The following is a 27,134-nucleotide window of genomic DNA, read 5'->3' as shown; positions in this document are numbered from 1 at the left end:
TGGCTTTAATTCCACTCGAATGACATTTCATGAAATGTGTAAGCGGACACTCCATGTGTGCACCAAATGTGCTGAAAAGCAGACATAAACAAATGCACTGACTGTGTTACAGCATGAACTACGATCCCTTCCAACTCAACTGTAGGCTAATGTACACCACTACTGCAGTGCTTCCTGCCGTCTTGACCTAAAATACAGACGGTCATCGTCGGTCATACACTTCTGTCTGGTCTTCTACCAATCCACCTCAGTGAAGGTCATCAAGGAGTGGTTTGTGAACCACCTACCCGCCTGAGAGAAAGAATCACAGTTGGCAACACAGTAAACCACTTTCCAACCTCCAAAAGACCCTCATCAGCAGAACACTTGAGGTTTACAGGCAACAAATTGAGTAACAACGCCCAACAACACCCGATGACCAGGTACTGCTTTTAGTGTGTGTGTTTTTCAGCACGTGTGTGAGTATGTACATTGTCCATTGCCAAGATATGGTAATAACAGAGATAAAATACACATCAATTGTACCTGGGCTGTTGGCCACACTGTCAAAGTGGCAGTTGGCCAGCATGAGGTGCTGAGCCCCGGCCTTGGGCTCCAGCCGTACAGCGATGTTGCTCACTTTATCATAGTAAGAAGTGAAGCCTCCCAGGAAGTCGATGCTGAAGGAACCTGTGGGTTTCTGGACGTCCACAGTGACAGAGTGCGGCCCTGAGGCACTGTCGGCCTTGATGTGCTCAATCTGCTCCAGTAGGAAGTTAACGGTGAGGACCTCATTCTCCCGGCTGCCCACGGGACGGGGGCCGACGCTTGTGATGCGCTCCAGGTGCTTCCTGATGCCGGACACAAGGCAAGGAGGGAGTCAGCAAATGTGGAGGAAAATGTAAGATAGACCTGCTGACTGAGACCTTACACGACTGGACTACAAGTATAAGCCACTTCTTCATCTGCAGATCCTATTTCAGCAGTTTTGATGAGGCAAGCAAATTCAATGACTTGTATATTAGAGCTTATCATATTTTTGGATCTTACGCACTTGATGTAATGCATAGTAATATCAGTAGATGTAGAACACGTTGTGAGGCACCATGGCAAGTAGTAGTGGCGTCATAAAGCAGGATTACATCGAATAAGCAGTCTATATGCTACATGCTTCCATTAACTGAACAGCAGCTCTCTATAAGTGTTCGCTTGTGGAAAAAAAAATAATTCTAGCCCATAAAAACGCTTACTGGGCCATTTCTGTCTGGTGATATCACTTCTGCCAGGTTTTGTTCTTCAGTACATAACTTTTAGACACTCACAATGGGTGTGTGTGTGTGAGAGAGAGAGTACGCATGTTTATGTTTGGGTACAGTTAAAGAAAGAGTTTTGGAAGAGTTAGAGACAAACCTCATTTTAAGCAATGTAGTCAGGCCAAAGGAAGACCTCTAAAAATTGAAAAGTCCATAGACTGAGTGAACAGAGAATCCCCATAGAGGTTAGTTATATTAATGTCTAAATAACGTTTGTCAAATAAAGACTTCTGAGCATACATGGGAAATGTCACCTGTTCTTTTGTGGGGCCATAAACTATAAGGGGAGCCTTTTGTTTACCCATTCCTACACTGTAATTACACCTGAATTGGTTCCATAAAAATACCTGCTGGTCACATGTTGCGTAGCTAGGTGATACTAAACTGATTTAACAACTGGAGGAAAGGTTAGTTTGCGCACCAGAGTCGTTAACAGTACCTCACTTTGGAACAGATATGGTGGTAAAATAAAGAATGCAACATGAAATTAGCAACTGATGCATATGATGTTATGCATAGTAATTTTAGTAGATGCAGAACACATTGTGAGACAACATGGCAAGAACAATAGGCCTTCTGTCATCCTTTAATAGTAATACCAGCACAATACATCTCCTTATGTAGCGCCTCTTCAGTCATTGCTCAGGAAAATCCTTTCCTGTTTCCTTTCTGCTTTTTCCGTTTTGAGCTACAATACAGTATGGCTGGGGCTGGGTCTAAGTAAACTGTACCAAAACAACTTCAGGTGGTTTTTATTCCTTTGTAATTCCTTTGGGTTATACAGCTTACACGTCATTAATCAAATGATAATGCACATTAATCATAGAGGAGTAGTGGTGTCATAAAGCAGGATTTCATCAAAGCCTAGTCTACAGTACATGCTCTTTCATTAACTGAACAGTAGCTCTCAATGAACGTTTGCTTGTGGAAATAAAACAAGTCAGATAATGTGTTATGCTACAAGCCTACACTTTAGCCTATGGAAAGGCACACTGGTCTATTTCTAGTCTGGTGAGATCACTACTGACAGGTTTTGTTCTTCAGTACATAATGGTTTCAGACACTCTGTCAGGTCAGTCTGTGTGTGGGACACGGACACACACACACACACACTAAGTTTAGGGTCACTAAGAAGTTTCCTTTTCGTTTATGACATGAAATGAGTTTGAATAGGAAATATAGTAAAATGAATAGGAAATATAGTAATTGACAAGGTTAAAAATACTGATTTTTTTTATTGAAATAATAATTGTGTCCTTCAAACTTCGCTTTAGTCAAAGAATCCTCCATTTGCAGGAAATACAGCCTTTGGTATTCTAGTTATCAGTTTCTTGAGGTAATCTGAAGAGATTTCACCCCATGCTTCCTGAGGCACCTCCCACAAGTTGGATTTTGGCTTGATGGGCACCTCTTACATACCATACGGTCAAGCTGCTCCCACAACAGCTCAACAGGGTTGAGATCCATGACTGTGCTGGCCACTCCATTATAAACAGAATACAAGGTGACGGCTTCTTCCGTAAATAGTTCTTGTATAGTTTGGAGCTGGGCTTTAGGTCATTGTCTTGTTTTAGGAGAAAATTGGCTTCAATCAAGTGCCATCCACAAAGTATTAGTTTAAAGGTGAGCACATTTATGCAACCAGGTTATTGTGAGTTTTTTATATTTCCCCCTCAAAGATGTTTTTCAATTGAATTGTTCACGTTATAGGTCACATTAAATGTGGAAAAAATATGTTCTGACGTGATTTATCTTTGTCTCATTCTTTTACATCACAAGAACCTGGCATTTTAACAGGGGTGTGTAGACTTTATATCCACTGTACATACAGTATCTCACAAAAGTGAGTACACCCCTCACATTTTTGTAAATATTTGATTATACCTTTATGTGACAACACTGAAGAAATTACACTTTGCTACAATATAAAGTAGTGAGTGTACAGCTTGTATGAGTGTACATTTGCAGTCTCCTCAAAATAACTCAACACACAGCCATTAATGTCTAAACTGCTGGCAACAAAAGTGAGTACACCCCTAAGTGAAAATGTCCAAATCAGGCCCAATTAGCCATTTTCCCTCACTGGTGTCATGTGACTCGTTAGTGTTACAAGGTCTCAGGTGTGAATGGGGAGCAGGTGTGTTAAATTTGGTGTCATCACTCTCACACTCCCTCATACTGGTCACTGGAGGTTCAACATAGCACCTCATGGCAAAGGACTCTCTGAGGATCTGAATCAAAATTGTTGCTCTACAGAAAGATGGCCTAGGCTATAAGATGATTGCCAAGACCCTGAAACTGAGCTGCAGCACAGTGGCCAAGACCATACAGCGGTTAAACAGGGCAGGTTACACTCAGAACAGGCCTCGCCATGGTCGACCAAAGAAGTTGAGTGCACGTGCTCAGCGTCATATCCAGAGGTTGTCTTTGGGAAATAGACGTATGAGTGCTGCCAGCATTGCTGCCAATGTTGAAGGGGTGAGGGGTCAGCCTGACAGTGCTCAGACCATACGCTGCACACTGGATCAAATTGGTCTGCATGGCTGTCGTCCTAGAAGGAAGCCTCTTCTAAAGATGATGCACAAGAAAGCCCGCAAACAGTTTGGTGAAGACAAGCAGACTAAGGACATGGATTATTGGAACCATGTCCAGTGGTCTGATGAGACATAAAAGATAAACGTATTTGGTTCAGATGGTGTCAAGCTTGTGTGGCGGCAACCAGGTGAGGAGTACAAAGACAATTGGGTCTTGCCTACAGTCAAGCATGGTGGTGGGAGTGTCATGGTCTGGAGCTGCATAAGTGCTGCCGGCACTGGGGAGCCACAGTTCCTTGAGGTAACCATGAATGCCAACATGTACTGTGACATACTGAAGCAGAGCATGATCTCCTCCCTTCGGAGACTGGGCCGCAGGGCAGTATTCCAACATGATAACGACCCAAAACACACCTCCAAGGCAACCACTGCCTTGCTGAAGAAGCTGAGGGTAAAGGTGATGGACTGGCCAAGCATGTCTCCAGACCTAAACCCTATTGAGCATCTGTGGGGCATCCTCAAACGGAAGGTGGAGGAGCGCAAGGTCTCTAAAATCCACCAGCTCCGTGAGGACTCCAGTGGCAACCTGTGAAGCTCTGGTGAACTCCATGCCCAAAAGTGTTAAGGCAGTCCTGGAAAAAAATGGTGGCCACACAAAATATTGACACTTAGGGCCCAATTTGGACATTTTCACTTAGGGATGTACTCACTTTTGTTTACCAGCAGTTTAGACATTAACGGCTGTGTGCTGAGTCATTTTGAGGGGACAGCAAATTTGCACTGTTATACAAGCGGTACACTCACCACTTTACATTGTAGCAAAGTGCCCCCCCCCCCTTTGCAGCTGTAACAAACAGCACTCTTCTGGGAAGGCTTTCCACAAGATGTTTGAGTGTCTCTGTGGGTATTAGTGCCAAAAGTGCCTTCATGAGGTCAGGCAGTGATGTTGGACAAGAAGGCCTGGCTCGCAATTGCAGTTCTAATTCATCCCAAAGGTGTTCAATGGGGTGGAGGTCAGGGCTCTTTGTAGGCCACTCGATTTCCTGCACACCAAACTTGTCGAACTGTATCTTTTTGGACCCTCCTATTATACCCTCCTCCTATTAGTAACCGACGTTAACTAGAATCTATACTGTAATTACAGCTGAATTGGTTTCAAAACAATACTGGTCACGTTGCCCAGGTAGGTGATACTAATGTGATTTAGCACCTGGAGAAAAGGTTAGTTTGTGCACCAGGGTCGTTAACATTATTACAGTCTGGAAGAGGTATCGTGGTGAAACTAATAACGCAACATGAAATTAGCAGCTGTATAAGCACTTACCTTGCCCTGACTGCATTGAACTCGCCAGTCGATTTTCCAATTACTAGCTGCTGTAATGATAAATGAACGAGTCCCCACAGCACCACAATAAATACAGTCACCAGTGCAACTCCGACGCCTTCGTGTAGCAAGTTCAAGTTCACTTCGGGTTTCTTTTTCACCTCACTGCAGCCGTTTGAACCAGACTGATCCTTAGAACCATTATTTATTTCATTGTTTTGCTTCCAGTAAGATTTTATTCTTCTAATAGCGGTGTCGCTCTCCATCTCTGCCTCAAACAACCAAGCGTTGCTTTTCTCCAGCAAACACCGACGGATGACGAGGAGGGACAAACCTCTTTCTTACTGTTCGAAAGTGGACCGGGGTAAAAAAAAAATAATACATTAAATAACACACAAAAAAACGGTTCCCAATAATAAATATCAGTGATCACATCATAATCTACTAGATACTGCAATTCAAAATCTAATAAGGATCTTCAGTATGTTGATGAAAAAAATATTCAAAATAAATATTCGAAACATTTTATTTATTATTATTTTTGTGAATGTTGCGAGTTTTCTGCACGTTGTGTAAATATGTTTTTCAATTAGCCTAAACTTGAAGAATCATGTAGGTATCTTATTTTTTATTTATTTTGAATGTATTATTTTAAAATAGAAGCATGTAAACTGACTTTGAACTTCAAAATAGTCATATTGTGCACTCTACAGACCATTCCTTGATACTGCAACTACACGATATAAGCCACCAAGATCACCAACAAATGTAAAGGATCTTACATTTTGAAAAAAGGCCCAATACTTTTTTCGCCATGAAACAGAATCAGTTGACCATCTGTTCTGGTCACTGTCCAGTCGTGGCAGACATGGAATTAACTTGTTGTTGGGTAATGGTATCTCTATTGAGATGAACAAACAGACAATACTGATTGGTGATGTAAAATATTCTGGTCAATCAATAGAAAATATGATTATTCTCTTGGGTAAAGCATTCATCTTTAAGGCTACATCAGAAGAGATGGTACCAAATAACAAGTAAAGCATCACAGCAGCACAGAGAGATATATTGCAGGGGCAAAGTGGTGGTGTACTGGGAAAGATCAGATGGCGTTGTTTCCCAACATACATACTAAGCAATTGCTTGGGGCCCTGGGGGAGGGGGGCCCCTTGCTGCCTAGTCACAGGTTTAAAAGCAGAATTGCAATAAAACACTATAAACAATTTTGGTTGCAACTAATATAAATAATATACACATGATATAATGGGCATGTGGTTTTACACATGATTACATGATTTATTACACCACACATGGAACAAATCTATCATTTTATTTAAATCTATTCAACGTGCCTCATTTCACATTTGATCTACAATAGCAAAGTACCTATTTAAGCCTGCTTCAGTTAGTGGAAACAAGTAAAATGGAGCTAAAAATGAAAGAAAATGAAAGGATATCAGGGAATTTTACAGAAGCTCACTAGTTTCTTTAAGAGTACCACTGCAAAGAAATCAGATGAAGAAGGATATTTTCCTCCTTGTTATTCCGCCACAACATCAGCTTGTTGCAGCAGTGCTGTTAGCACAGACCTACTGGATAATGTTACAGTGGCTAACAGAGAAGCTGAAGCACAGACCTACTGGATAATGTTACAGTGGCTAACAGAGAAGCTGAAGCACAGACCTACTGGATAATGTTATAGTGGCTAACAGAGAAGCTGAAGCACAGACCTACTGGATAATGTTACAGTGGCTAACAGAGAAGCTGAAGCACAGACCTACTGGATAATGTTACAGTGGCTAACAGAGCAGCTGATGCACAGACCTACTGGATAATGTTACAGTGGCTAACAGAGCAGCTGATGCACAGACCTACTGGATAATGTTACAGTGGCTAACAGAAAAGCTAAAGCACAGACCTACTGAGTAATTTACAGTGTCTAACAGAGAAGCTAAAGAGGTCTTGCTTAAATCGTTCTATCATCAATTCATAGATGACTCAATGGTGAGTTAAATTGTCTTTCTCTTGGATGGCCCAGCACTTTGACCAGACAAGCCAATACCGACCATGATAAATGTCAGCTGAGCAAAATGGGGCCAAAATCAGAACACAAGAAGTACAAGAAGTTAAAAGAAGGTTAAAACACACATATAATGACATATATGTGGTAATGCTAAAATAAAGTGGGGCCCTAAACTGAGCATTGACTGGGCCCACAAAATTAACGAAGTTGGCCATGGTTCAAAAAGTTAAATCTCAGGAATTTGGAAAGATGGCGTTAAAAGGGATTCAAGTTGGGTGTTGGGGTCGCTTTTGGGTTTTAGCATTGTTGCTTGGGGGTGGGTTGGGTTTGGGCAAGAGGCTCGTCAGTCAAGGGAAATTGTTCTATTTTGGTTGTGCAAGAACATTTTCAAAATATAAATTGTATGTTATGAAGTTATATTTATTATTAACGGAAATAAATGTAACCTACTTCAAATTATATGATATCAGATTTATTCTCATTAGAATAAAAAAAGTGTTTATTCAAGTGAAAAATGGGGCCTGCTCAGCTTGAGCCCCATGTCAGAAGGAGTCAGCAGACAAAGTTTCATGAGTACATAACAGTTTGTGTTCTGTCTCTGGGACTCTAGGGGTTTCACGCCAATTAGTCCAGTTCAATGGCTTTAAGTATGAGCAGCAGAACCCGTGACCGTCATGAGAATTTATTTTCACCCCTCACAGTTCTAAAAGTCTGAGATTGAAGCATAGAAAAGAGAAACTCAGAGCTTTGGGAAACAGCGCTGGGAAGAAATTAAGAAGGAACAGTCTCTTTACAATCTAATTATCTAGGTAAGATGATGTTTATTTTTTTCTGTATCAACGCAGGCCATCGCCAGATAGGTCAATTACATTGAACTGTGACCATTTTATTACAATATTGCCAAATATGTTAGTAATGTGAGGTTACACTGTCTACTGAAATAAAATTGTATTTAGCCCTATAGAACATATTAGTGGTTAAAAAGTTTGCAGTCATCTGGTTGAAATTTCAGCCTAAATTCAATCTATGTTTATGTTCAATTTACTTGACCAGTCAAATGATATTATTATCTGTTATGCCAATAATGTTGGAATAAACATTTAATAACAGTTTCCTACATGTTCATCAGGTAAAGGTCTGTGGATGGAAAGAGAATGCCTCGCGGGAACTTCAACGTTTATTTTGCAAGCAGAGGGGGACCCCATGTTAGAGCCGAAGAGTGAGTGGATTTAAAACAAAAATGAAAAAAATTATTACATTACTGTTTTCTAATAATTTATATTAGGGTGGACGGGGGAACAAAGTAATAATTTTAGGCGTTTGTTTATTATGAAACAATAATCATAACCAAATGTAATACATTTTATTATTAAAGCCCTTTTTACATCAGCAGTTTTCACAAAGTGCTTTTACAAAACACCCAGCCTGAAACTCCAAGGAACAAGCAACAACAGTGTTGAAGCACAGTGGCTAAGAATAACTCCCTAAAAGGAACCAAGAGAGGAACCAGGCACAAGAATTTGTGTTATATTAAAAATATTTGCATACAATCAAAAATCACATCTAAGTAAAGTGTAAATACTGTATAAAACATTCAACTGAAAGTAGCAATGATAAAATGTGACAATTAACCCATGAAAAATTAGGTCTGGATTTCCACAAAACTTCCTAGTAATATCTATAGACGAATCAATAATTAGCATGATTAAAAACAGCTTTATCATTAGTTTATCATTTATAGTTAATAGGTTTTTACACTGTGACCTTTTGTTAATTTATTTATTGTCATTCATATATTTTGTGTGCAACAGGGCAGCTGGCATAGCTCTGTTAATTGTGATTCTCGCAGCTCTTCTCATCCTTGGATGCTGGTATTTCAGGAGGAGAAGTGGGTACAAAATGATTAGGGTAAGAAATGCCTTTTGTACCTTGCATAACAATATGTCTATAGTTCAAAGAAAAAATATTTCATACCCAAAAACTGTGAATGCCTGGATATATGTACATTTAACTTCACTTAGTCAAGAAAAGCATACAATGTTTTCTATGCAAGTTTGCTCTTTTTGTGCAATCGCTGTGGAGTTTATATGCTCTTTTACTTGGCAGAGATTTAGATTTTTTTTTTAAATGGACTGTGCTCTTATTTCTTCCCTTCCCAATTTAGTGTTACCCAATTGTATGTACCGCTATGTCTCTCGCTGCAGCAACTCTCAATGAGCTCTAGGGTTCGTAACATATTTTCCTCCAAGTAAATTGTGCCAGCCCATTTTGAATCACTTTTTAGTTGAAATGCTATACTCTTCTCAGTACAATATGAAGTTCATGGTTGTCTGTGCTGTTGTCTGGTGTAGCAGTCTAAGCTCCCAATTCTGAACCACGTACGTCACTTGACTTTGTCTTGGTATTTTATGAGAGACTATCAAGAAGTGGATTAAAAAAATATTTTATTTTTGCAACCAAATCCTGACAACCTGCTGCAGGATGCTGTAGAGAATCAAAATATTGCTTGTGTCCCAATTCTTTTATGTTCTACTTTAAATCGAGGGGTTATGGGCACTGTTCAAAAGTAGTGCACTTCATGTGCTGGAGTCTGGTTTAGCGGTCTAAACTCCTAATTCAAAAGCACTATTGTTAGTTGTTGGAGCCCTGTCTCAGTCTGCTGTCAGTGCCCTTCTCTTTCGCCCTCTACACACTTGTCTCCTGAGACTGTTCTTCCAACTGTCAGGCCAAATGAATAATTAAAAAACAAATAAATATCTTAAATATAAATAATGGCAAGCTGTTTAGTCTCCAAAATATAATGTCTTTGCCAGTATGCATTATGATTAGTACGGGGTCCTTTGCTCAAGTGTTTTGTATTCACCAATTTATGACTTTTTGAATTGTGTCCAAATTACTCCAGCTTTGACTTGTCTGTCCAGAGTACATTTGTCCAGTAGTCTTGTTGTTCACTCGTGTTGTCTGTCAAACTGTGGTTGTATATTTATATTACTTTTTTGAGAGAAGAGGAATCTTCTTTCCAGGCCGAGTTTGCAAAGTATTTTTCTGACAGTTGATCCATGCACTCTTACATAGATTGTGACAAGAGATACTCATAGGTACCTTGATTACATCCCAGATTGATTGCAATCAAATTGCTTGGAGATGGTTCTTTAACTCCTCCCAGAGTAACGGCATCAGCAATCTTTCTTTTTAGGGCCACAGAGAGCTCTTTGGATCTTGGCATGATGTGGTACTCCACAGTTGTATTGTTAAGACCAAATCAAACCAATTTTCTGACTGGACTTTTGAATTTTGCTTTTCTGTATTTGTAACCTAAAAAATATCATTTTTTTGAATTAGGTTATTTATATCCATCAACAGTGTTGAAATAGCCACAATATCCATCTGTAATAAAAACAAAAACTTTTCACTGGGTGTCCATTTCTTTCCCAGATGTGAAGGAAGAATAGTGAATCAGTTGCTGTCCAACAGGGTTCATCCCTCATAATACCCTTAGAAATGTTGCTGTTTGTCTTCCCTCAGAGCCCAAGATTGGAGTCCCCGTCAAGATTTAGTGGAGGACAGTTTGGCGAGGGAGGTGCTACAACAGAAAACAAGATGGGCCTCGCTGAACTCCGACCTGTGGTAAAAGACTCTGTACTTTAAGGGCTATGACCAGGACTCTTTATTTCCTTTTGTACAAAGTATTTTATTCTACGGTTGAGGCACACAGACACCCCAATTCTGTTTCGCTTGTTAGCCAATAATTACAAAAATATTATTCGGCTAACTGTGTAAACAAACCCACATATTTAAATCTGTAAACAAAGAGAAGTAAAGAGAGTTTCTGTTTATGGCAGAGAAGAGGTGGAATCAGGCTTCAAACCCATGACACAGACATGGGCAGTAATTTGCTGGAAGGCAATGGTGTGACCAACTGCAAACCAGGACACTGCATTCATCTGACCATATGCAACAACAGAAGAAACAGACCTATAGTTCAACATTCCATTACCTTTCTGAATACGCTTCTTGATGAAAAACAGGCATGTGTACTGCCTAGTGCATTATGCAGTTTTGTAGTCAGAGATTATACTATCACCAAACGCCAAGAGGAGATTATGATCTGGAATTTGTAAAGCCACCAAAAAGGGGTGTGAGGAGGCGGTGAGGAGGGTGGTTGAGGGCTGGGAGGTGTGACGAATAATTACATGTGAAAAGATCAGCCTTTTCTTTGTTCAAAGAAAAACATATTTAGACTTCTTTCTCACATGATTTAATCAAACCAAGCTGTAATGAGCTGGCCAATGCATCCAAGTAAAAAACACAAATATTAGCTAAAACTGTAATTAGGAACTGTAAGATAGGAAGGTTAAGTTTCTGTTTAGTTTCTTAACCAATGTATTTGTTTTGATGTGTTTCAGCTCCCCAACGCCCCTCCTGCATATGAGAAGATCTCAATAGGATCCCTACCTCCCCCCTACTCACCCTAAAAAAGCAACAGTGCCAGTGGGATAACCAAAAAGATGAATACATAACCTTCTTTTTGTCTTCATTTTGCATGTCAACTTGTGAATAATAAAAATGTTACTCTCTATTCACTATCATAAAAAGTGCCTTTTCTAGTACTCAAATTTGTACAGTTTGGTGTAAGACCTTTCCTTAACCTGAAAGGATTCCATGTACTCTAATGTAATCTTAACTGTAATTCATGTTTCAGTTGTTTTGACTGAAAGTTCAGCTAACTTTAGCCACTAGCTAAAAATGTGTGGAAGTAACATGCTCACACCCGATTGTGTTCATTGATGTTTAGCTAGTGGGAGCCCATGTTTGCAATGGATGTTTAAAGAAAAATAAGCCATTCTCATTTTGTCTTCTTGTTAGGTTTCATTTATTAAAAAAAAGGAAAAAAACTACAATATTATTCCATATCTGCTTTTATTTCTTTTGGATAAAAATATTTAAAGCATGAAAAAAAGATTCATAGATTAGTTAGTTCCTTTTGGCCCATAAACTACTTTTGCATGAAGAGCCATCTCACATCAAGCTGTAAAACATTAGTACTGTAATACAGTTGTTTATATAACTTTCTTTATATGTATAAATGTTGTTTGACCTTAAGCTGCACACTTTTATTTCTGAAGGCTGCTCAAATATCTGAACTTTCTATCAATCCCTGAAAAGCATATTGTTTATAGCAAAACTGTACTTAAGAAATTGTTAATTTCCATGATTACTGAAATGTGTATAGCTGCAATGAGAATTCCTCTGTTAAATACAGAAGCATTATAGCATTCAGGCTTAATTGTTGACTTATTTTAACATACTTCTGAAAGGATTTGAAAATGATGGAATGGTTATCCCCAATTTATCCACAACAATTCTGAAGTAAAATGTCAATAAATATCATTTGAGAAAATTACATTTAGGTCATAGGAAACTCTTATTTAAATGAAGAGAACAGAAAAACCTTAGAGTGGACAGTTGCGGTTTATTTCCATACAGAAATGTCCATAGTCATACCATGAAAATGTACCCACTAAATATTTTGAAAAATCTATATGGTAAGAAAAATAAATAAATGTAACTTCAAAACATTTTTCTGGGCTTCAACAGTTAACATATAAATCATTTAGAAGTTTCACTTCAATTATGTAAAATGCTCATCTTACGAATAGCTAAGAGGAAATAAGAGAACCAATGCAATTGTCACACCAGCCTCAAGTAGGTAATACATCTGGAAAACATACTGCAGCAGGTCAGAAGAAAAGTCACAAGAGTCTAGTAAACCAAATAAACTTAAAAAAATAAGGTGTTGTACCAATCAAAGAAATAAAAAGGATATCATTTCAGAATTATATTCAGTGTCAAAAATTATTACAATCACATTTAAATTCACTTTGTTTACCCTGGGAACCTCGCAATTTACAATATATTACTGGCCTTGAAAAGGTGTTTTGAAACAACTAAAATGCCAAAATTCACCTTTAAACTTTGTGAGAAGGCAACGCCAATAGAAAACTGAGATACATTTTCACCTACATTTCTGGTGATAAAGGTTTGAGCCAACTAGAGTATATCTAGCGTCGCTTAAACACTCAGATGTGCAAAGTATAAATACAGCTGAACCAGCCAGTTTCTCCAAAAATCCCTACTTTTTACTAAAAGTCTAGAATGTTCTAGATACTGTCCAGAAGAGCTAGTAGAACATGTCTGCTTTATTACAACTGTAATTGTTTTCAATATCAGTCTTTCAGCTGATAGGTCCACTACTGTCGGTTGGGTTAGGCATCGAGGGATTGCCAGTTTTTATGGTAGGCGGCGGCAGCACTATGCCAGTGGAACTAGGAGTAACAATCAATGCAGCCAAAGGCTTCTTAGTCACATCTGTTAGGCCTGTGTGGGTCATTGGGCCTCTAACCATATTTAAAACCGCACCATCGGGACTCACTAGCAGCTTTGTGGTAGGGCTGGTTGTTTGTGCTGCTAATGCAGGTATCTGTAAATTCTGCAAAGTGGGCTTGCCCGGGCCCACTGTATGCTGCTGCAGGGGATTGGATAAAACAATGGGCATGCGGATGGTCTCAGCCGACATTATCGTCCTGATGGGCTGTGCTGGTGTCATGATTACAGTGCAGTTTGATTGAGGCACAGTTGCCAAAGGAGATGCCTGTTTGCTACTGATGGCACTCCCGATGGGGGGTACAGTCACCACAGCTAGAGGCTGCATCTTGGAGACAGTGCTCCCTATTGGTGGGACAGCTACAGTCGGCAGCACCTGCATTTGGGTGGAGACCGCTCTCGTAGGTTGAACGAGTGTGGCTAACTGCTGTGTTTTCAGCGTTCCATTGACGCCAATTCCTGTGTGCAAAGGGAGCTGCTTTGTTGCGGTCTGTGAGACCACTGCAGTTTGAGCTGTGCTAAGACTTCCTTGAACAGAAGAGGGTGCAAAGGTGGCCATTCTTTCAGGAAGAGTTAGAGGTGGCGCTGCCACCACATTTGCAAGGCCAACAGTCGGACCAGTGAGCTGGTGTGAAACTTGTAGAGAACTGTTGGTGGCGGTGCTGGTGGCCAAGAGTTGGCCTCGAACAGCCATCATTTGACGAGGGACATTGAAAGAGACGGGGACAGAGGGTCTAATTTCTGCTGTGGACAGTGACTCTAGCGTTGGGGATTTAAGTGCAGCTTGTTGAGCTTTGTGTGTCACTGGTGGTGCTGCCATCCTGGGGCCTTGCGCAGGTGGGGCTAGGCCAGGTAAGGCTGACCTTCGTGGGACACCAGTGGTTGGGTTCACCCCTCCAGGACAAGGAGTTATCACAGGCACTGCAGGGCTGGAGATAATGAGGATGTGCTGGCCAGGCCTAAGACCTTGAGGAGGAACAACAAAACGGGTATTGTTGAGCAGAATTTGCGTGCCACCGGCAAGCGGAGCACTGGTGTTGATGACAATCTTCTGTTGCACAGTGGTGCTGGAAACAGCATTAGTATTAACAGCCGACCGCACTGGAGAGGACTGTTGACAGGATCTAGGGGCAGCTGGAGACTGTGAAGTGCTTAAGGACTGAGCATGTGCGGTGAAACCAACAGAGTTTTGAGACTGAGAAACCTGGGCCAATGGTGTTAGGGGGGAGGTTTTGACAGGGCTTAGCGGTGTAGTGACTGGCACAGCTTGTTGTGAGTTACAGGGGATCAAACCTTTGATTATAGAAGAAATTGGTTTTCCTTGTACTTGAGATCCCACCAACAGTGTAGAGGAGGGCAAATGTGCAGTGCTACTGACAACTTGAGACGTTGTAGTCGCAAGAAGACCTGCCTTTGAGGCAGATGGAGATGTGCTCTTTAAAGTAGATCGTACAGGTGCGCTAACTGGCTTGCTAAGGTTAGCCTGCAGCGGTAGCCTCATCTGAGAACCTGAAAGCAGATTGATACTCTGAACCTTGTTCAAAGCTCCGAAGTTAGTGCTGCTAATAGCTTGACCAATATTGACTCCGATCTTTAGTGCCTCATTGGGCATCGACGTGGTCACGGACTGTGTGGTGGCTCCAGACACTGATGTGGTTGTTTTTGGAATGCAACCGGTGGAAGGTGATTGGCTGATAAATACCACCCTTTGCCCAGGAAGAGCAGAGGTAGCCGTGGTGGACGTGACTTTGTTTGTGATGTTCGAGGAGGAAGAGACAAGGATGAACTTTGTGAACGTGCACATCTCATCAGGATTGACCCTTTTCAAAACGGGTTTGGGGACACAATGGACCAAAGATGTCTGAGTGGCACCTGCTGGTTTTCCAGGAACAGTGATGCTGCTTTCAGGAAGCTGTGAGTTAACCGCAAGTTTAGATGAGACAGGGAAGCCCTGGCTTATAGCAACGTTAGAGCCGGCTGTCACAGGAATGCCAGCAGTGATTGGGGACTTACGTGGAGTCGTTGAACTTGTTCCAGTTGAAGACCATAACTGTGAAATTGACTGCGCCTGGGCTAATGTAGAGCTGGTCAACACAGGGACAGTAGGGGCAGCAGGTGGAGAAGTCTTAGACACCAGGAAGGCTTTAAACTGAGGGGAAATAGTAATGACAGGGCTAGCAGGTAGTGAACCAGGCGTTCCCTGGTTGGATGTCTGCACCTTGACCACTCCAGTGTTCCCTCCCCTAGTGGTGACAAGAATGGACTGAGAGTCTCTGATGCACACAGTCTTCAACTCTTGATTAGGGTCCAAAGGTTTACTTGGATCATTAGACACAGCACTGGTAGGGTTGGATGGGGATCTATTCGGTATAACATTTTGGATAGTGCTACTCGCTTTAGGATCAGGAAGCCGGACAACATTAAAGCCTGGTGTTGAAGATGTCTGCAACCTTGGAGAAACGGTAGGAGAGGGTGACATTCCCTTTAGCGGTGCCACTTGTTGTATTGAAATACAGCTGTCCTGATTTTGAGGAACAGTGACTCGAGAGCTCTTTGATAGTGGAGTGGATGCTTTAGAGGATGTCCTTGCATGCTGGGACACAATTTTATCCTCAGACTTCTGAATGAGCAAGTTAGAGGGCAGAATGACCACTCGCTGCATAATCTCATCCCCAGTTTTCTGGTCCAGGACTGGCTGTACTGCGATTTTTACAGGGCTTCCATCTTTCCGGACTTGACCCAGGCCCTCTGGCATCTTGTACACAACCTTTACGGGGCTCTTTGGTATGGGAGCAGTATTGACTGTCTGTGTTTGTGTACGTGTGGCTGTTGTTGTTGGTGGTTGGGGTAGCTGTTCAGAGCTTTGTAGTACAGAAGATTGAGGTTTGCTAGCTTGCATGGAAGAAGCACAGGCCTTGCTTTGCGCCTGACTGACATGGCTGATGACACTTGTACCGGGCTGATGATGAATTAAGGTCACTTTATTCCCAACACTTTTAGCCAGCAGTGTGTGTAGCTGAATTGGCTTGTAGGGCCTTTGTAAACCAGTCACAGAAGTTACAACCGCTGCGCCAGTCTCTTCAAGCTGATGTGCTGCTGGATTTCCATCCCTAGGATGGTTTTCCATTTCCAATCTGCCAGGAGATGCTGCAATCTCACTCCCAATCCTGCCTCTCTTAATGACGCTTAGTTCCTCAGCTATACCACTCTGCAGACGCTTCAATCCTCGAGTAGAAGGTCTATGCTCATTTAAGGTCAACATCTCCTGTCTGGTTACCATGGCGAAGCTGCCTCTCAATGCATCCACTCCAAGCTGCCCTGTGTCCTCTGCAAAGAGAAAAATATATATATATATTTTAAATGCACTGACAATACTAAATTAAAGGATATTCTGAGGTTTCAATTGATATATTTATTTCACATTTTATTTTACTTAAAATATTAAGATCTACAACAACAGCTACACCTGGATATTAAACACAATTGATTTTAGTATGTAAATGCTGGCTTGATTTGTTGTTCCATTTTACCCCCTGTCCACAGGATCCTCTGATCAGTCTTGTCCAGCTCCTGGTAATCCTCCTCTTCAGTCAGTTGGTCACCTGGGTGTCTGTCCATATCCTCTGCCACCCATTCTTCTCTGACAAAGTTGTCATAGTCAGGGTGCTTCCTGAAGTCGTCATAATCCTTTTTCAAACGTAGCCTAAAGGAACAGATCATATAAATTACAGCAATTTATTCAGTAATTTGTTTTGATGGGCAGCTTTAAAATGATCCAACTGGTTTCAGACAAATGTCTTACCTGTTCCTATGGAAAGCCTTGACCAGTTTTGGTTCCCAAGGGGAGAGCTCATTGAGCAGTCTTATGAGAGTGATGTGCAAATCCTTCACTGCTTCTCTTCGGACATACCACTTTCCCTGTAAATTCATCAAACATAACGTCAAAACTAAATAAGCTTAATTAGAGCCATAAACGTGTTCTCTCAAAAATTCATTCTGAACCTGTATTAATGTTATCCACGTTCAGTACAGCAAAGACAATGCTGGGAAATATTGATTTTGCAAAATATTCTGTGTTACCGATTCACAATATTCTAAAGGAACTAAATACCTTTTACTCTATAAAAGACTCCAGACTAATGTTTTCAAGTGGTACCACTGAGTCAAGAGTCAGTCGCACCCCAAAAACATTATCGTAATGGTACTTTTGCTTTGTCATTGAGATATTGTGTGTGGATTGATGGGAAAATAAGTAAATTAATCATTTATAAGTAAAGTCTATAACAAATGTGAATGAAGTGAAGCTTTTCAAAGTCACTTTAAATTGAAATATATACAGGGGGTGGGCAGAATAATCGAAACACCACACGGAAAAGGACAGTTATTTTGAATTACAAATGCAGCTGCAGAGGTCACATTGCATTGATTGCCAATTAGCAGTATATGTGTCAGCTATAAAAGAGGCCCAGCAATTAGAGGTCTGAAAAATTAACACAAAACTGAATCTGTACTTCTGTGACCTCATCTCAAGAAAAAAAATGTACATTGTGAGCTTCACAAAGCTGACACTTATGGCAGCCAAGACAGCGCAGGAGTGGCTTTGGACAACTCTGCACATTTCCTTAAGTGGTCCAGTCAGTTGTACTCATCTTTATTCTTTAGTTTAGACCAAAAAGCTCTATTTTTGTCTCATCAGACCTCATGACCTTCTCCCATTCCTCATCTGGATCATCCAGATGGTCATTGGCAAACTTCAGACGGGCCTGGACATGCGCTGGCTTGAGCAGGGGGACCTTGGATGCGCTTCAGGATTTTAATCCATGACGGCGTAGTGTGTTACTAAAGGTTCTTTGAGAATGTGGTCCCAGCTCTCTTCAGGTCATTGATCAGGTCCTGCCATGTAGTTCTGGGCTGATCCTTCACCTTCCTCATGATCATTGATGCCCCACGAGGTGAGATCTTGCATATGGAGCCCCAGACCGAGGGAGATTGACCATCATCTTGAACTTCTTCCATTTTCTAATAATTGCGCCAACAGTTGTTGCCTTCTCACCAAGCTGCTATTGTCCTGTAGCCCATCCCAGCCTTTTGTAGGTCTACAATTTTATCCCTGATGTCCTTACACAGCTCTCTGGTCTTGGCCATTGTAGAGAGGTTGGAGTCTGTTTGATTGTGTGGACAGGTGTCTTTTATACAGGTAACGAGTTCAAACAGGTGCAGTTAATACAGGTAATGAGTGGAGAACAGGAGGGCTTCTTAAAGAAAAACAAACAGGTCTGTAAGAGCCGGAATTCTTACTGGTTGATATGTGATCAAATACTTATGTCATGCAATAAAATGCAAATTAATTATTAAGAAAATCATACAATGTGATTTTCTGGATTTTGGTTTTAGATTCCGTCTCTCACAGTTGAAGTGTACCTATGATAAAAATGACAGACATCTACATGCTTTGTAAGTAGGAAAACCTGCAAAATCGTCAGTGTATCAAATAATTGATCTGCCCACTGTACATAACGTCCCAGAGGTTCACAATTGGATTCTGGTCTGGGGAACGTGAGGGCCAGTCAATGGCATCAATTCCTTTCTCATCCAGGAACTGCCTACACACTCTGGCCATATGAAAACAGGCATTGTCCTGCACTACGAGGAACCAGGGCCCACTGCACCAGCGTAAGGTCTGATGATGGGTCTGAGGATTTCATCCCAGTACCTAACAGCAGTCAGGGTACTGTTGGCTAGCATGTGGAGGTCTGTGCGTCCCTCCAAGGATATGCCCCACCAGACCAACACAGACCCACCACCAAACCAGTCATGCTGGATGATGTTGCAGGCAGCATAACGTTCACCACGGCGTCTCCAGATTCTTTCACGTCTGTCCCATGTGCTCAGTGTGAACTTGTGCTCTCATATGTGAAGAAAACGGGGCGCCAATGACAGACCCGCCAATTCTGGTGTTCTCTGGCGAATGCCAATCAAGCTGCACGGTGCTGGGCTGTGAGCACAGGTCCCACTAGACGACGTTGTGCCCTCATGGACTCTCTCTTTCTGGCAGATTGGTCAGGAACAGGCACACCAGTAGCCCGCTGGACGTCATTTTGTAGGGCTCTGGCAGTGCTCCTCTTGTTCCTCCTCACACAAAGGAGCAGATATCAGTTGACCAGGGTTGATGCCCTTCTATGGCCCTGTCCAGCTCTTGTCATATAACTGCACGTCTCCTGATATCTCCTTCATACTCTTGAGACTGTACTGGGAGACACAGCAAACATTCTTGCGACGGCACATATGGATGTGCCATCCTGGAGGAGCTGGACTACATGTGCGACCTGAATGGGCTGCATGCTACCAGTAGTGACAAAGACACTAGTAAAATGCAAAACTAGAAATGAATCAGTCACGAAGAATAAGGAGAGAGCAATTGTCTGTGGCCACCACCTGCAAAACCATTCAATTTTTGGGAGTTGTCTTGCTTTTGCTTCTCCAGTGTACCTGTCGTCACTTTCATTTGCAACAAAACAGATTCACAATTGCTTATGCTTCCTAACTGGACAGATTGATATCCATGAAGTTTAATTGACTCTGTGTTATACTGGGACGATTACCTGTTCCCTTCATGTTTTTGAGCATTGTACCTTTGCAAAGATTTTCTAAAAACCTGTTTTTGCTTGCATTATTTGGTATTGTTTTTATTAAATTGGAATAAGGCTGTAACGTAACAACATTTGGAAAAAGTAAAGGGATTTGAAAACTTTCCGAATGCACAGTAAATTGTTAGGTGTTTCTGTTATTTTGTCAACCCCCTGTATTTGTCTTATCAGTTTAATTGTACAGAAAGATTGATTCAGTAATTCTATATTTTATGTTCAGACTGATGTCCTTCACAGAGATGGAAAGTTCTACTCTTTTTCTGTTTTTAATTACTCAGACATTTGAGTCATTCAGTGAAAATAACAAATATTTTGACAATTTCATGGATTTGAATCTGTAACACCCAGAGCACCACAAGACCCACTGCCAAGTCATGACTCTCGATTGGAATAGGAGGCTAATGTTTTTTACACTTATCACCACTTTAAACAAGGTAAACCTACGTTTATCGAAGTGTTATACAAAAAAATACTAAATTCCTTTAAAACAAGATCTAGTTTTGATTAGATTGGAGTGTTCTGCTTGACAGCTGTGAGGGTTTTTTGCTAACTGTAGAGCATGTTTTTTTTACTAATAAAGCCAGTTTCAGGTTACCCCTACTTTATGATCCGTACATCTAACATTTGTTTGAGGAGAGATGTGTGTGTCCGTATGTAGGATGTCAAGGCAACTTGATAAATATATATCAATATATAATGCCCACTTTGATACGAATAAACTGAGCGCACATGTCTTAAGCACATGTTGGATTGAGAGACAGTTTACTTGTAGAACAATCTCTGATTTTAACTCACACACGCAACCTCACATAACTTTCGAAACAGACACAAGTGGAGTTTGATATCTGGAAAAGAATGATTCACATTACCATTTTATGATATCATAAAACTTTTTTGAAAGTCGCACAGATGCAACCAATTCAACATGTAAGCGATGACCATTGGGTAGCCGTCTGGAGCCCTAAAAAGTATTCATTACTTTACTAACAGATCTCTTCTTGGTGCTCTCCAGCTCATCAAGTTCATCCTCTGTCTTGTTGATTAGTTCCCTCAGCTCTTCTAGACTGCTGCACACCAACTGGATGGATTAATGGAGAGAAATATTCAGGCCTAATTATTCGGGTAATACAAGAACATATGTTTGGACATAAACTGCATATCAATTTCACATTTCAACATGCACTCAGTGGCCAGTTTATTAGGTACACGACCCCGTTTTCCCACAATGTCCTACAAACACAAGGTCTTGGCTTGCTACATGAAGCGGGCAGACAGACATTGGGTCCTGTGTAGCTTAATTGTTAAAGCATGGTGCTACCAGAGGTTATGGGCTCAATTCCAATAGGTGACCAGTTTGGAATTGTATGCACTCACTACTGTAAGTTGCTCTGGATAAAGGCATAAGCTAATTGACTAAAATTAGATTGAGGCATTCAGTTATTCTTTGATTGAACATTAGAATGGGCAAACCAGGTTACCTAAGTGATTTTGAGCCTGGTATCAGTGCCAGAAGAGTCGGGTCCAGTATCTTAGAAATGGACAACCTTGTCACACACAAAAGTGCCTATGGTTTACCAAGAATGGTGTGACAAGAAACATCAGAGTCAGTCAGAGACAGTCCTGTGGGCGAAAACAGCTTGTTAATGAGAAAGTTCAAAGGGAATAGCATAAATTGTGCTAGCTAAGAGCCAGGCAAAATACTGGAAAAATAACAATGCTGTGGTGCAACAGTGGTGTGAAGCATCTCAGAATGCACAACTTGTCAAGGACGGGCAATTGCAGAACACCATACCGGGTTTCACTCCTATTAGCTAAAGACACAAAGGAGTGCCTCCAGCGAGCATACAAACACTGGACAGTTGGACTGAAAACGTTTGCCTGGTCCAACCAGTCCTGGTTCCTGCTGCGTGATGCTGAGTAAGAATTAGGTTTAGGCAGCACTGACTCCAGGGAAGCACCTGACTGGGGTCAACATTATGGGCTGATGGTATAATGGTGCTGGGAATGTTTTCCTTGAACACATTAGGTCTCTACAGAAATTCAGCAAAGGTTGAACTCCACAGCACATCCAAAACATGTAACTGACCAGTAGCCTTTCTCCCATTCAGGAAAATGTGCCACGTCACACAGAACATGACAGCCAGTTCAGTTTCAGTGACTGGCACAGTACTAAGACCTCAATCCCAACTGAAAATTGTTGGGGTGAGATGGAATGGCCTGTTGTTTTTTACATACTCAGACCTTTGATTCATTCAGTGAAAATAACAAATACTTCAAGGATTTCATTGATTTGAGTCAGTAACGCCTTGTCAGCATGGACCAACATGCCTGTGGGACGTTTTTGAGACCTCCATGCTATTCTGGAGGTACAGGGGGGGTTCTGAAACAGTGATAATGGGTGTACCTAATAAACTGGCTACTAGGTGTATTTTTCATTTACACACACACAAAACATCAAGTTACCCTAAAAGCAGGTTCAACTGGGAGTTGAGGGTCCTTTGAAGCCAGCTTCACAGACTCAAGTTTTTTGCCTGCTGAGGAAGACCATCTCATTATTGTATTGTGTAAACAGAACTTCAAAGTCAGTTCATACCTGAAAGCAGGAGATTAACCTACATTTTAAACGTCTCATGTGCATAAAACAATATATCAATCTCTTAGCGGTTTGTGTGTCTCTACTACATAATTATTAATGACAACAATTCATATATACATTCATTAAAAAGGATTTACAAAACAGGCATTCCTTTTTCTCACCCGTTTTGCATTTTCTTCTCTTGTCTTTTTTCTTGATGGTGGCAGCTCTCCTGAGGGTGGATTTAGCAGCCTTGGCTTTACAGAGTCGGCTCCTATCTGGTCTGCATTGTCCACCTGTTGAATGCAGTTCCCCGAATTCCCTGTTTTTCTTCTTTTTCTTCTTTTTTGCACGTATCCGTTCCATTTTCTCCTCAGTTGAGTTCACCTTGGATGGGTGGCCCGCCCCTGAGACTGTAACTGTTAATGCCTTGTCCTTTGCACAACAGCATCGCCAATTGTTCTCTGACTTTGTCCCTGTTACAGAAACACATGTTGAACATGTCCCCCGGCTCTTACAGAGTTTGTCAGTCTGTGGCACTGGTTCGGTGACACTGGGCCGGTCTGTCGTAGCTGAGCGAGCAGGGGACTTTCCTTTGTAGCAGTGCTCCCCTACACTGAGGTGCGGCTCCCCTACACTGAGGTGCGGCTCCTGTGACTTGGATGACGACCCTGACGAGGAGGAGTCACACCCCTCTTCCTGTTTTGCACGCAGTCTATCGGGATTGAATTCCACATCATGAGTCTCTTTCTTCACGCTCACCCTACCCACAAAGTCTTTGAACTTTGACCGGGGAGAAGAGGGGGCAACCTTTCCGTTGTCAGTATGCTTACTGTCCTTCTTACGATCATGATCATCTTCTTCAGAAACAGAAGAGTCATCATCTTCCTCCTTTATTCCCTGTGTGTTACACTGCCCATCCCTGTTCGTTCCCCCATTTTCCCCTTTAAACTTACTATCACAAGTTGGTTTCTCTTCATACTCCTCATCCCCCATGGAAACCAGATTCCCAGAGTGCTTCTGCTCGTCCGAGTCCTCCGAGACTCCCTCATCGGGCTCTACCCGCTTGACCCAGACCACTGGTAAGGGATATTCAGGGGGCAAGCTAGCACTCTGGCAGTAGATGCGCAGATCTGCCCCGCAGAAGTGTGGGAAGTGGATGTAGGCGTTTTCATTCCCATCGTAGCCTAGGATGGACTCTCTGCACTCGTGAATAGGCTGGCCCAGCACAGCGTCCTGCACCTCCTTTTGGGTCTCATAAACATTGTCACACAAGCCTTTGAGGAGCCACACGCGCTGGATGAAGGGCAAGAGGTGGAAGGGGTTGTTCTCCAGGGGGCTAACCTCCCCAACTGTCCTGAAGAACTGATGGGAGAGGCCCAGCTGCTCAGCCATCCACCCCTGGTCCTCTGCAGTACCCATAGCATAGTACCAACCCTGCACCCGCTTACGAAGCTCGAATTCCCAGCAACGGTAGGAAAGGGCTGGGCGGCGGTGGAGCGTGCCCCGCCTCTGGGGCTGGCAAAGGAGTGAACTCATGACCTTTGAGAGGAAGATGCTGCAGCGAGGCATGAGAAGACACCTCTCCAGTTCAAAGAACACAATCTCTGGGAGGTTGAGAGCAGCCTGAGCCAGGCACAGGAAGTGGCCAATTGCAGGGAGCTCCCACAAGGTCTTTACCGGGGTCTCGGAAGCCTGTGAGAGAAGACTGCGCTCCCATTCCTCCACCTCCTTGGCTGATGTCTCCTCCGCCTCCTTCTTCTCCAGCTCCCGCTGCCTAAGTTTTTACAAAAATGAAGCATGGGTCTATAAAGCAGATACTACTCATCACTGAGTCACATATTAATCAAAGCCACATTTTTAGCACATCAAACATTTGTAATCTTGTAAGCAATGTATCCCTGTTCTCTGGATTAAGTAGTCAACAGAACTTTTACCAGTTTACTCTGAACATGGTTTTAGAAAATCGAACATGGGCATTGCTGGGCCTTAGCCTCAGACACTAGTGCATTTTATCCCCCATCTTACCTCTTCTCCTCCTTGACTCTCTGCTGTTCTTCCAGACGCAGTGCTTGGACCATGATGGACTCATTTCCCCCCACTGTTATAGTGGCCAGGCTGCGAGGCACGGATCTTCGTCTGGTGGAGGTGCCCACAGGCCCCCTTTCATCCTCTGTCCCGAAACGGCCCTTGGAGGTTAGGGCCAGCGAGGTCTTCTCTCTCAGCGTCCTGGTCGGGCAGGTGGATACAGTGTCAGAGGATTAAGATCCAAGCAGTTTAAAAAAAGATGAAAGAGATATCAAATTGATTATGCAATGACTTTCAGACTTTTATAATAATTTTTGTTATTTCCAACCATAGCAGCAAGTGATTAAGGAATCAATATAATTTAATATTATAGCATAACTAGCAAAAAATGTAGGAATGTACATATGCATGTACTGCTGGCGCTTGCTAACCTCGACAGCAGTGTCAGCTTCTGCTCAAGCATTATTTCCAATTTTTGTGCCTGTTTAGAAATCCAGTGGTCAACCCCATGATGCCTGTAGCAGTTCTCTAGCATCAGTCTGAAATCTGCCACAAAATCTGTGATGGTTTCATACGCCCTGCTAACAAATTTCTCCTCCATCCTTCTGAAACACATGGACTGCTTATGGTGACCCCCGGCCCAGTCAGTGTGGTCCTTTAGGCCAATAGGATGCAAGAAGGGAGTCGTAATGCCTTTGTGCTTTTCCAGAAGAAAGCTGTGAAATATCCTATAGGCTTGCTGTATCTCATAGGTAAGGTCTTCTTCAACTGTAACTGTGGTAGGAATGCAGACCTCAGGCAAAGACAGTTCATTTGAGATTTCAGGCACCCCATGTGTTAGTGCAAGAGCATGGGTAGAACTTCCATGGGTAAGTATTTGAACATTCTCCAGGGAGGTTCCGTTGAGGAGTTCTTCAGTGCCTAGGCTGTTGCAATCAGTGTTATGCGATTTTGAGTCTGATGATACAATGCTAATGTTCTGCAGAGATCCTGCACCCAGTTCCTTCTGACAGTCTTGGTTGAGAAAAAATAAATTACTGGTGTGGCTGTCCTTTTTGTCTGACATGTCTTGCTCCTCCTCTGTGTCGTTTTGTGGCACCTTGGATGGATTACAGCTTTCAGTTTGCACTTTCATGTTGCTCGCTGCCCTGTATTTCAATGGGATGTACCCATCTCTGAACTAGCCAGCAGACCACTTTTATATGGTAATCTTGCTAGCTGACCGCAACAATAACATACTGTAGGACAAACGCTTTGTTGCCATCTTTTACCCACCAAAAATAACTCGCACAACTGTCAGTGCTACCTCCCATTAATAAAAGTCAAATAGCTACAGAACTCTGCGATCTAACATTACTCCTTCCTTGTGTTTGACTCTTTAAAACATTCACCGGCACGTGCAAAATGAGTTGACCATACAGTGTTAACTAGTTAGTCAATTGACTGTCAGCTGGAGACTCCGTAGTTAGTTGCTAGACATACTGTAGCTACTTAAAATAACTACGGTTAATAAAAAAATCAGAATTATATTTATTCTTGATTATAAGTCCAGCAATTTGGTGGAGCTTAGAAAATCCACCAAAACGAATGTACTTAGTTATCAATTTACAGTGTAAATAGTTGCCAAGTTCAGTGGCTAATCGGTAACGCTAGCTAAACTAGGTAACCTAGTTCCTAAGATAAGCTAACGTTAGCTAAACAGTGAGTTGTAGTTCAAAATGTGCTAAATATAGCTAACGTTAGCGAGCTTATGGTCTTCATTTTCTTAGTTACCGTTCACGTAAGTTCTGATGGAACCGGTAATACACAGTTTCGAGAAATATTACTTGCTAAGCTAACTTACAAGGACATGCCATTCGCTACTCATACCTCAACAATCAGATCTTTCAGCTCGCCTCCGATACAACAAGCTGATATATGCAACTTGTTAGCTAAGCTAGCTAGCTAGCTGGTGTACATGGACTGATGCTGTCTTCACACAGCCTATCCAAGCTCATTGTTTCCAGTCAGGCCTGTGTCTGCACTCTCCGCAGCAACGTTAAGAGGGAAAATAATACTGGGATTTTACAGGCAACAAAGCAATGAACCCTTGCTATCATGAGCAAACGAAACAAGTATAACGAGAAAGGAGTTATACCTATTCAGCAAGACTCCAATGGATCTAGCTAGCCAACGTCAGTTTATTTGGCTAGCTTAAATGCATTTAAATGAACTTGAGCATTTTATATATATATATAATGAAATTAGCTAAGAAAGTAGCTGTATCAATGTAGAAAACATGCTAACTCAGCCAACTGAATTGCCTGCTATAAAGTTACGTAACTAGC

The 27,134-nt window shown here is 41.9% G+C and overlaps 3 protein-coding genes across 7 annotated transcripts in view; 1 reads left to right on the top strand and 2 right to left on the bottom strand.

Moving 5' to 3' along the window:
• Positions 1-5,481, bottom strand: part of LOC105023547 (endoplasmic reticulum metallopeptidase 1) — a 44,483-nt gene extending 39,002 nt beyond the window's left edge. Inside the window, exons 1-2 of the mRNA XM_010892843.3 lie at positions 5,151-5,481; positions 526-830 (exon numbers count right to left, since the gene is read on the bottom strand). Of these exons, the coding sequence (XP_010891145.2) occupies positions 526-830; positions 5,151-5,416 (571 nt within the window). The 5' untranslated portion in view covers positions 5,417-5,481. The remainder of the gene's footprint in view (positions 1-525; positions 831-5,150) is intronic.
• A 2,303-nt stretch (positions 5,482-7,784) lies between these two features.
• On the top strand, positions 7,785-12,583 carry mlana (melan-A). 2 transcript variants are annotated; one of them, XM_034296951.1, is made up of 5 exons: positions 7,785-7,982; positions 8,303-8,392; positions 8,985-9,081; positions 10,699-10,800; positions 11,580-12,583. In XM_034296951.1, the coding sequence occupies exons 2-5, from the start codon at positions 8,328-8,330 to the stop codon at positions 11,646-11,648; spliced, it is 333 nt and encodes a 110-aa protein (XP_034152842.1). In that variant the 5' UTR covers positions 7,785-7,982; positions 8,303-8,327; the 3' UTR covers positions 11,649-12,583. The 2 variants fall into 2 exon arrangements, with proteins under 2 accessions (XP_034152842.1, XP_010891144.2); XM_010892842.4 differs by lacking the exon at positions 7,785-7,982 and having other exon boundaries at positions 9,023-9,081.
• Positions 12,584-12,633: 50 nt separating this feature from the next.
• On the bottom strand, positions 12,634-26,806 carry LOC105023545 (uncharacterized protein KIAA2026). Of its 4 annotated transcripts, none has more exons than XM_010892840.4 (8): positions 26,677-26,806; positions 24,808-25,008; positions 22,962-24,556; positions 22,668-22,738; positions 21,184-21,282; positions 17,360-17,475; positions 17,088-17,260; positions 12,634-16,884 (listed from the first exon to the last, which is right to left on the bottom strand). In XM_010892840.4, the coding sequence occupies exons 2-8, from the start codon at positions 24,858-24,860 to the stop codon at positions 13,409-13,411; spliced, it is 5,583 nt and encodes a 1,860-aa protein (XP_010891142.2). In that variant the 5' UTR covers positions 24,861-25,008; positions 26,677-26,806; the 3' UTR covers positions 12,634-13,408. The 4 variants fall into 4 exon arrangements, with proteins under 4 accessions (XP_010891142.2, XP_010891139.2, XP_010891141.2 ...); XM_010892837.4 differs by lacking the exon at positions 26,677-26,806 and adding an exon at positions 25,239-26,358; XM_010892839.4 differs by lacking the exon at positions 26,677-26,806 and adding an exon at positions 25,239-26,358 and having other exon boundaries at positions 21,193-21,282.
• Positions 26,807-27,134: the final 328 nt, after the last annotated feature.

This window comes from Esox lucius, chromosome 14 (genome assembly GCF_011004845.1).
Source record: "Esox lucius isolate fEsoLuc1 chromosome 14, fEsoLuc1.pri, whole genome shotgun sequence".
Classification (NCBI taxonomy): Eukaryota; Metazoa; Chordata; class Actinopteri; order Esociformes; family Esocidae; genus Esox; species Esox lucius.
This window is presented reverse-complemented; position numbering and strand designations above follow the sequence as displayed.

What these genes read in the sequence shown, in the direction of transcription:
- mlana (XM_034296951.1), top strand. Translation starts at nt 8,328, where the DNA reads ATGCCTCGCGGGAACTTCAACGTTTATTTTGCAAGCAGAGGGGGACCC. An exon ending in CCCCATGTTAGAGCCGAAGA is followed by an intron (nt 8,393 to 8,984) that starts GTGAGTGGATTT and finishes TGTGTGCAACAG; the next exon opens with GGCAGCTGGCATAGCTCTGT. An exon ending in GTGGGTACAAAATGATTAGG is followed by an intron (nt 9,082 to 10,698) that starts GTAAGAAATGCC and finishes GTCTTCCCTCAG; the next exon opens with AGCCCAAGATTGGAGTCCCC.
- LOC105023545 (XM_010892837.4), bottom strand. Translation starts at nt 25,942, where the DNA reads ATGAAAGTGCAAACTGAAAGCTGTAATCCATCCAAGGTGCCACAAAAC. An exon ending in AAGCTGACACTGCTGTCGAG is followed by an intron (nt 25,009 to 25,238) that starts GTTAGCAAGCGC and finishes CTGCCCGACCAG; the next exon opens with GACGCTGAGAGAGAAGACCT. An exon ending in AGAGTCAAGGAGGAGAAGAG is followed by an intron (nt 24,557 to 24,807) that starts GTAAGATGGGGG and finishes GTAAAAACTTAG; the next exon opens with GCAGCGGGAGCTGGAGAAGA.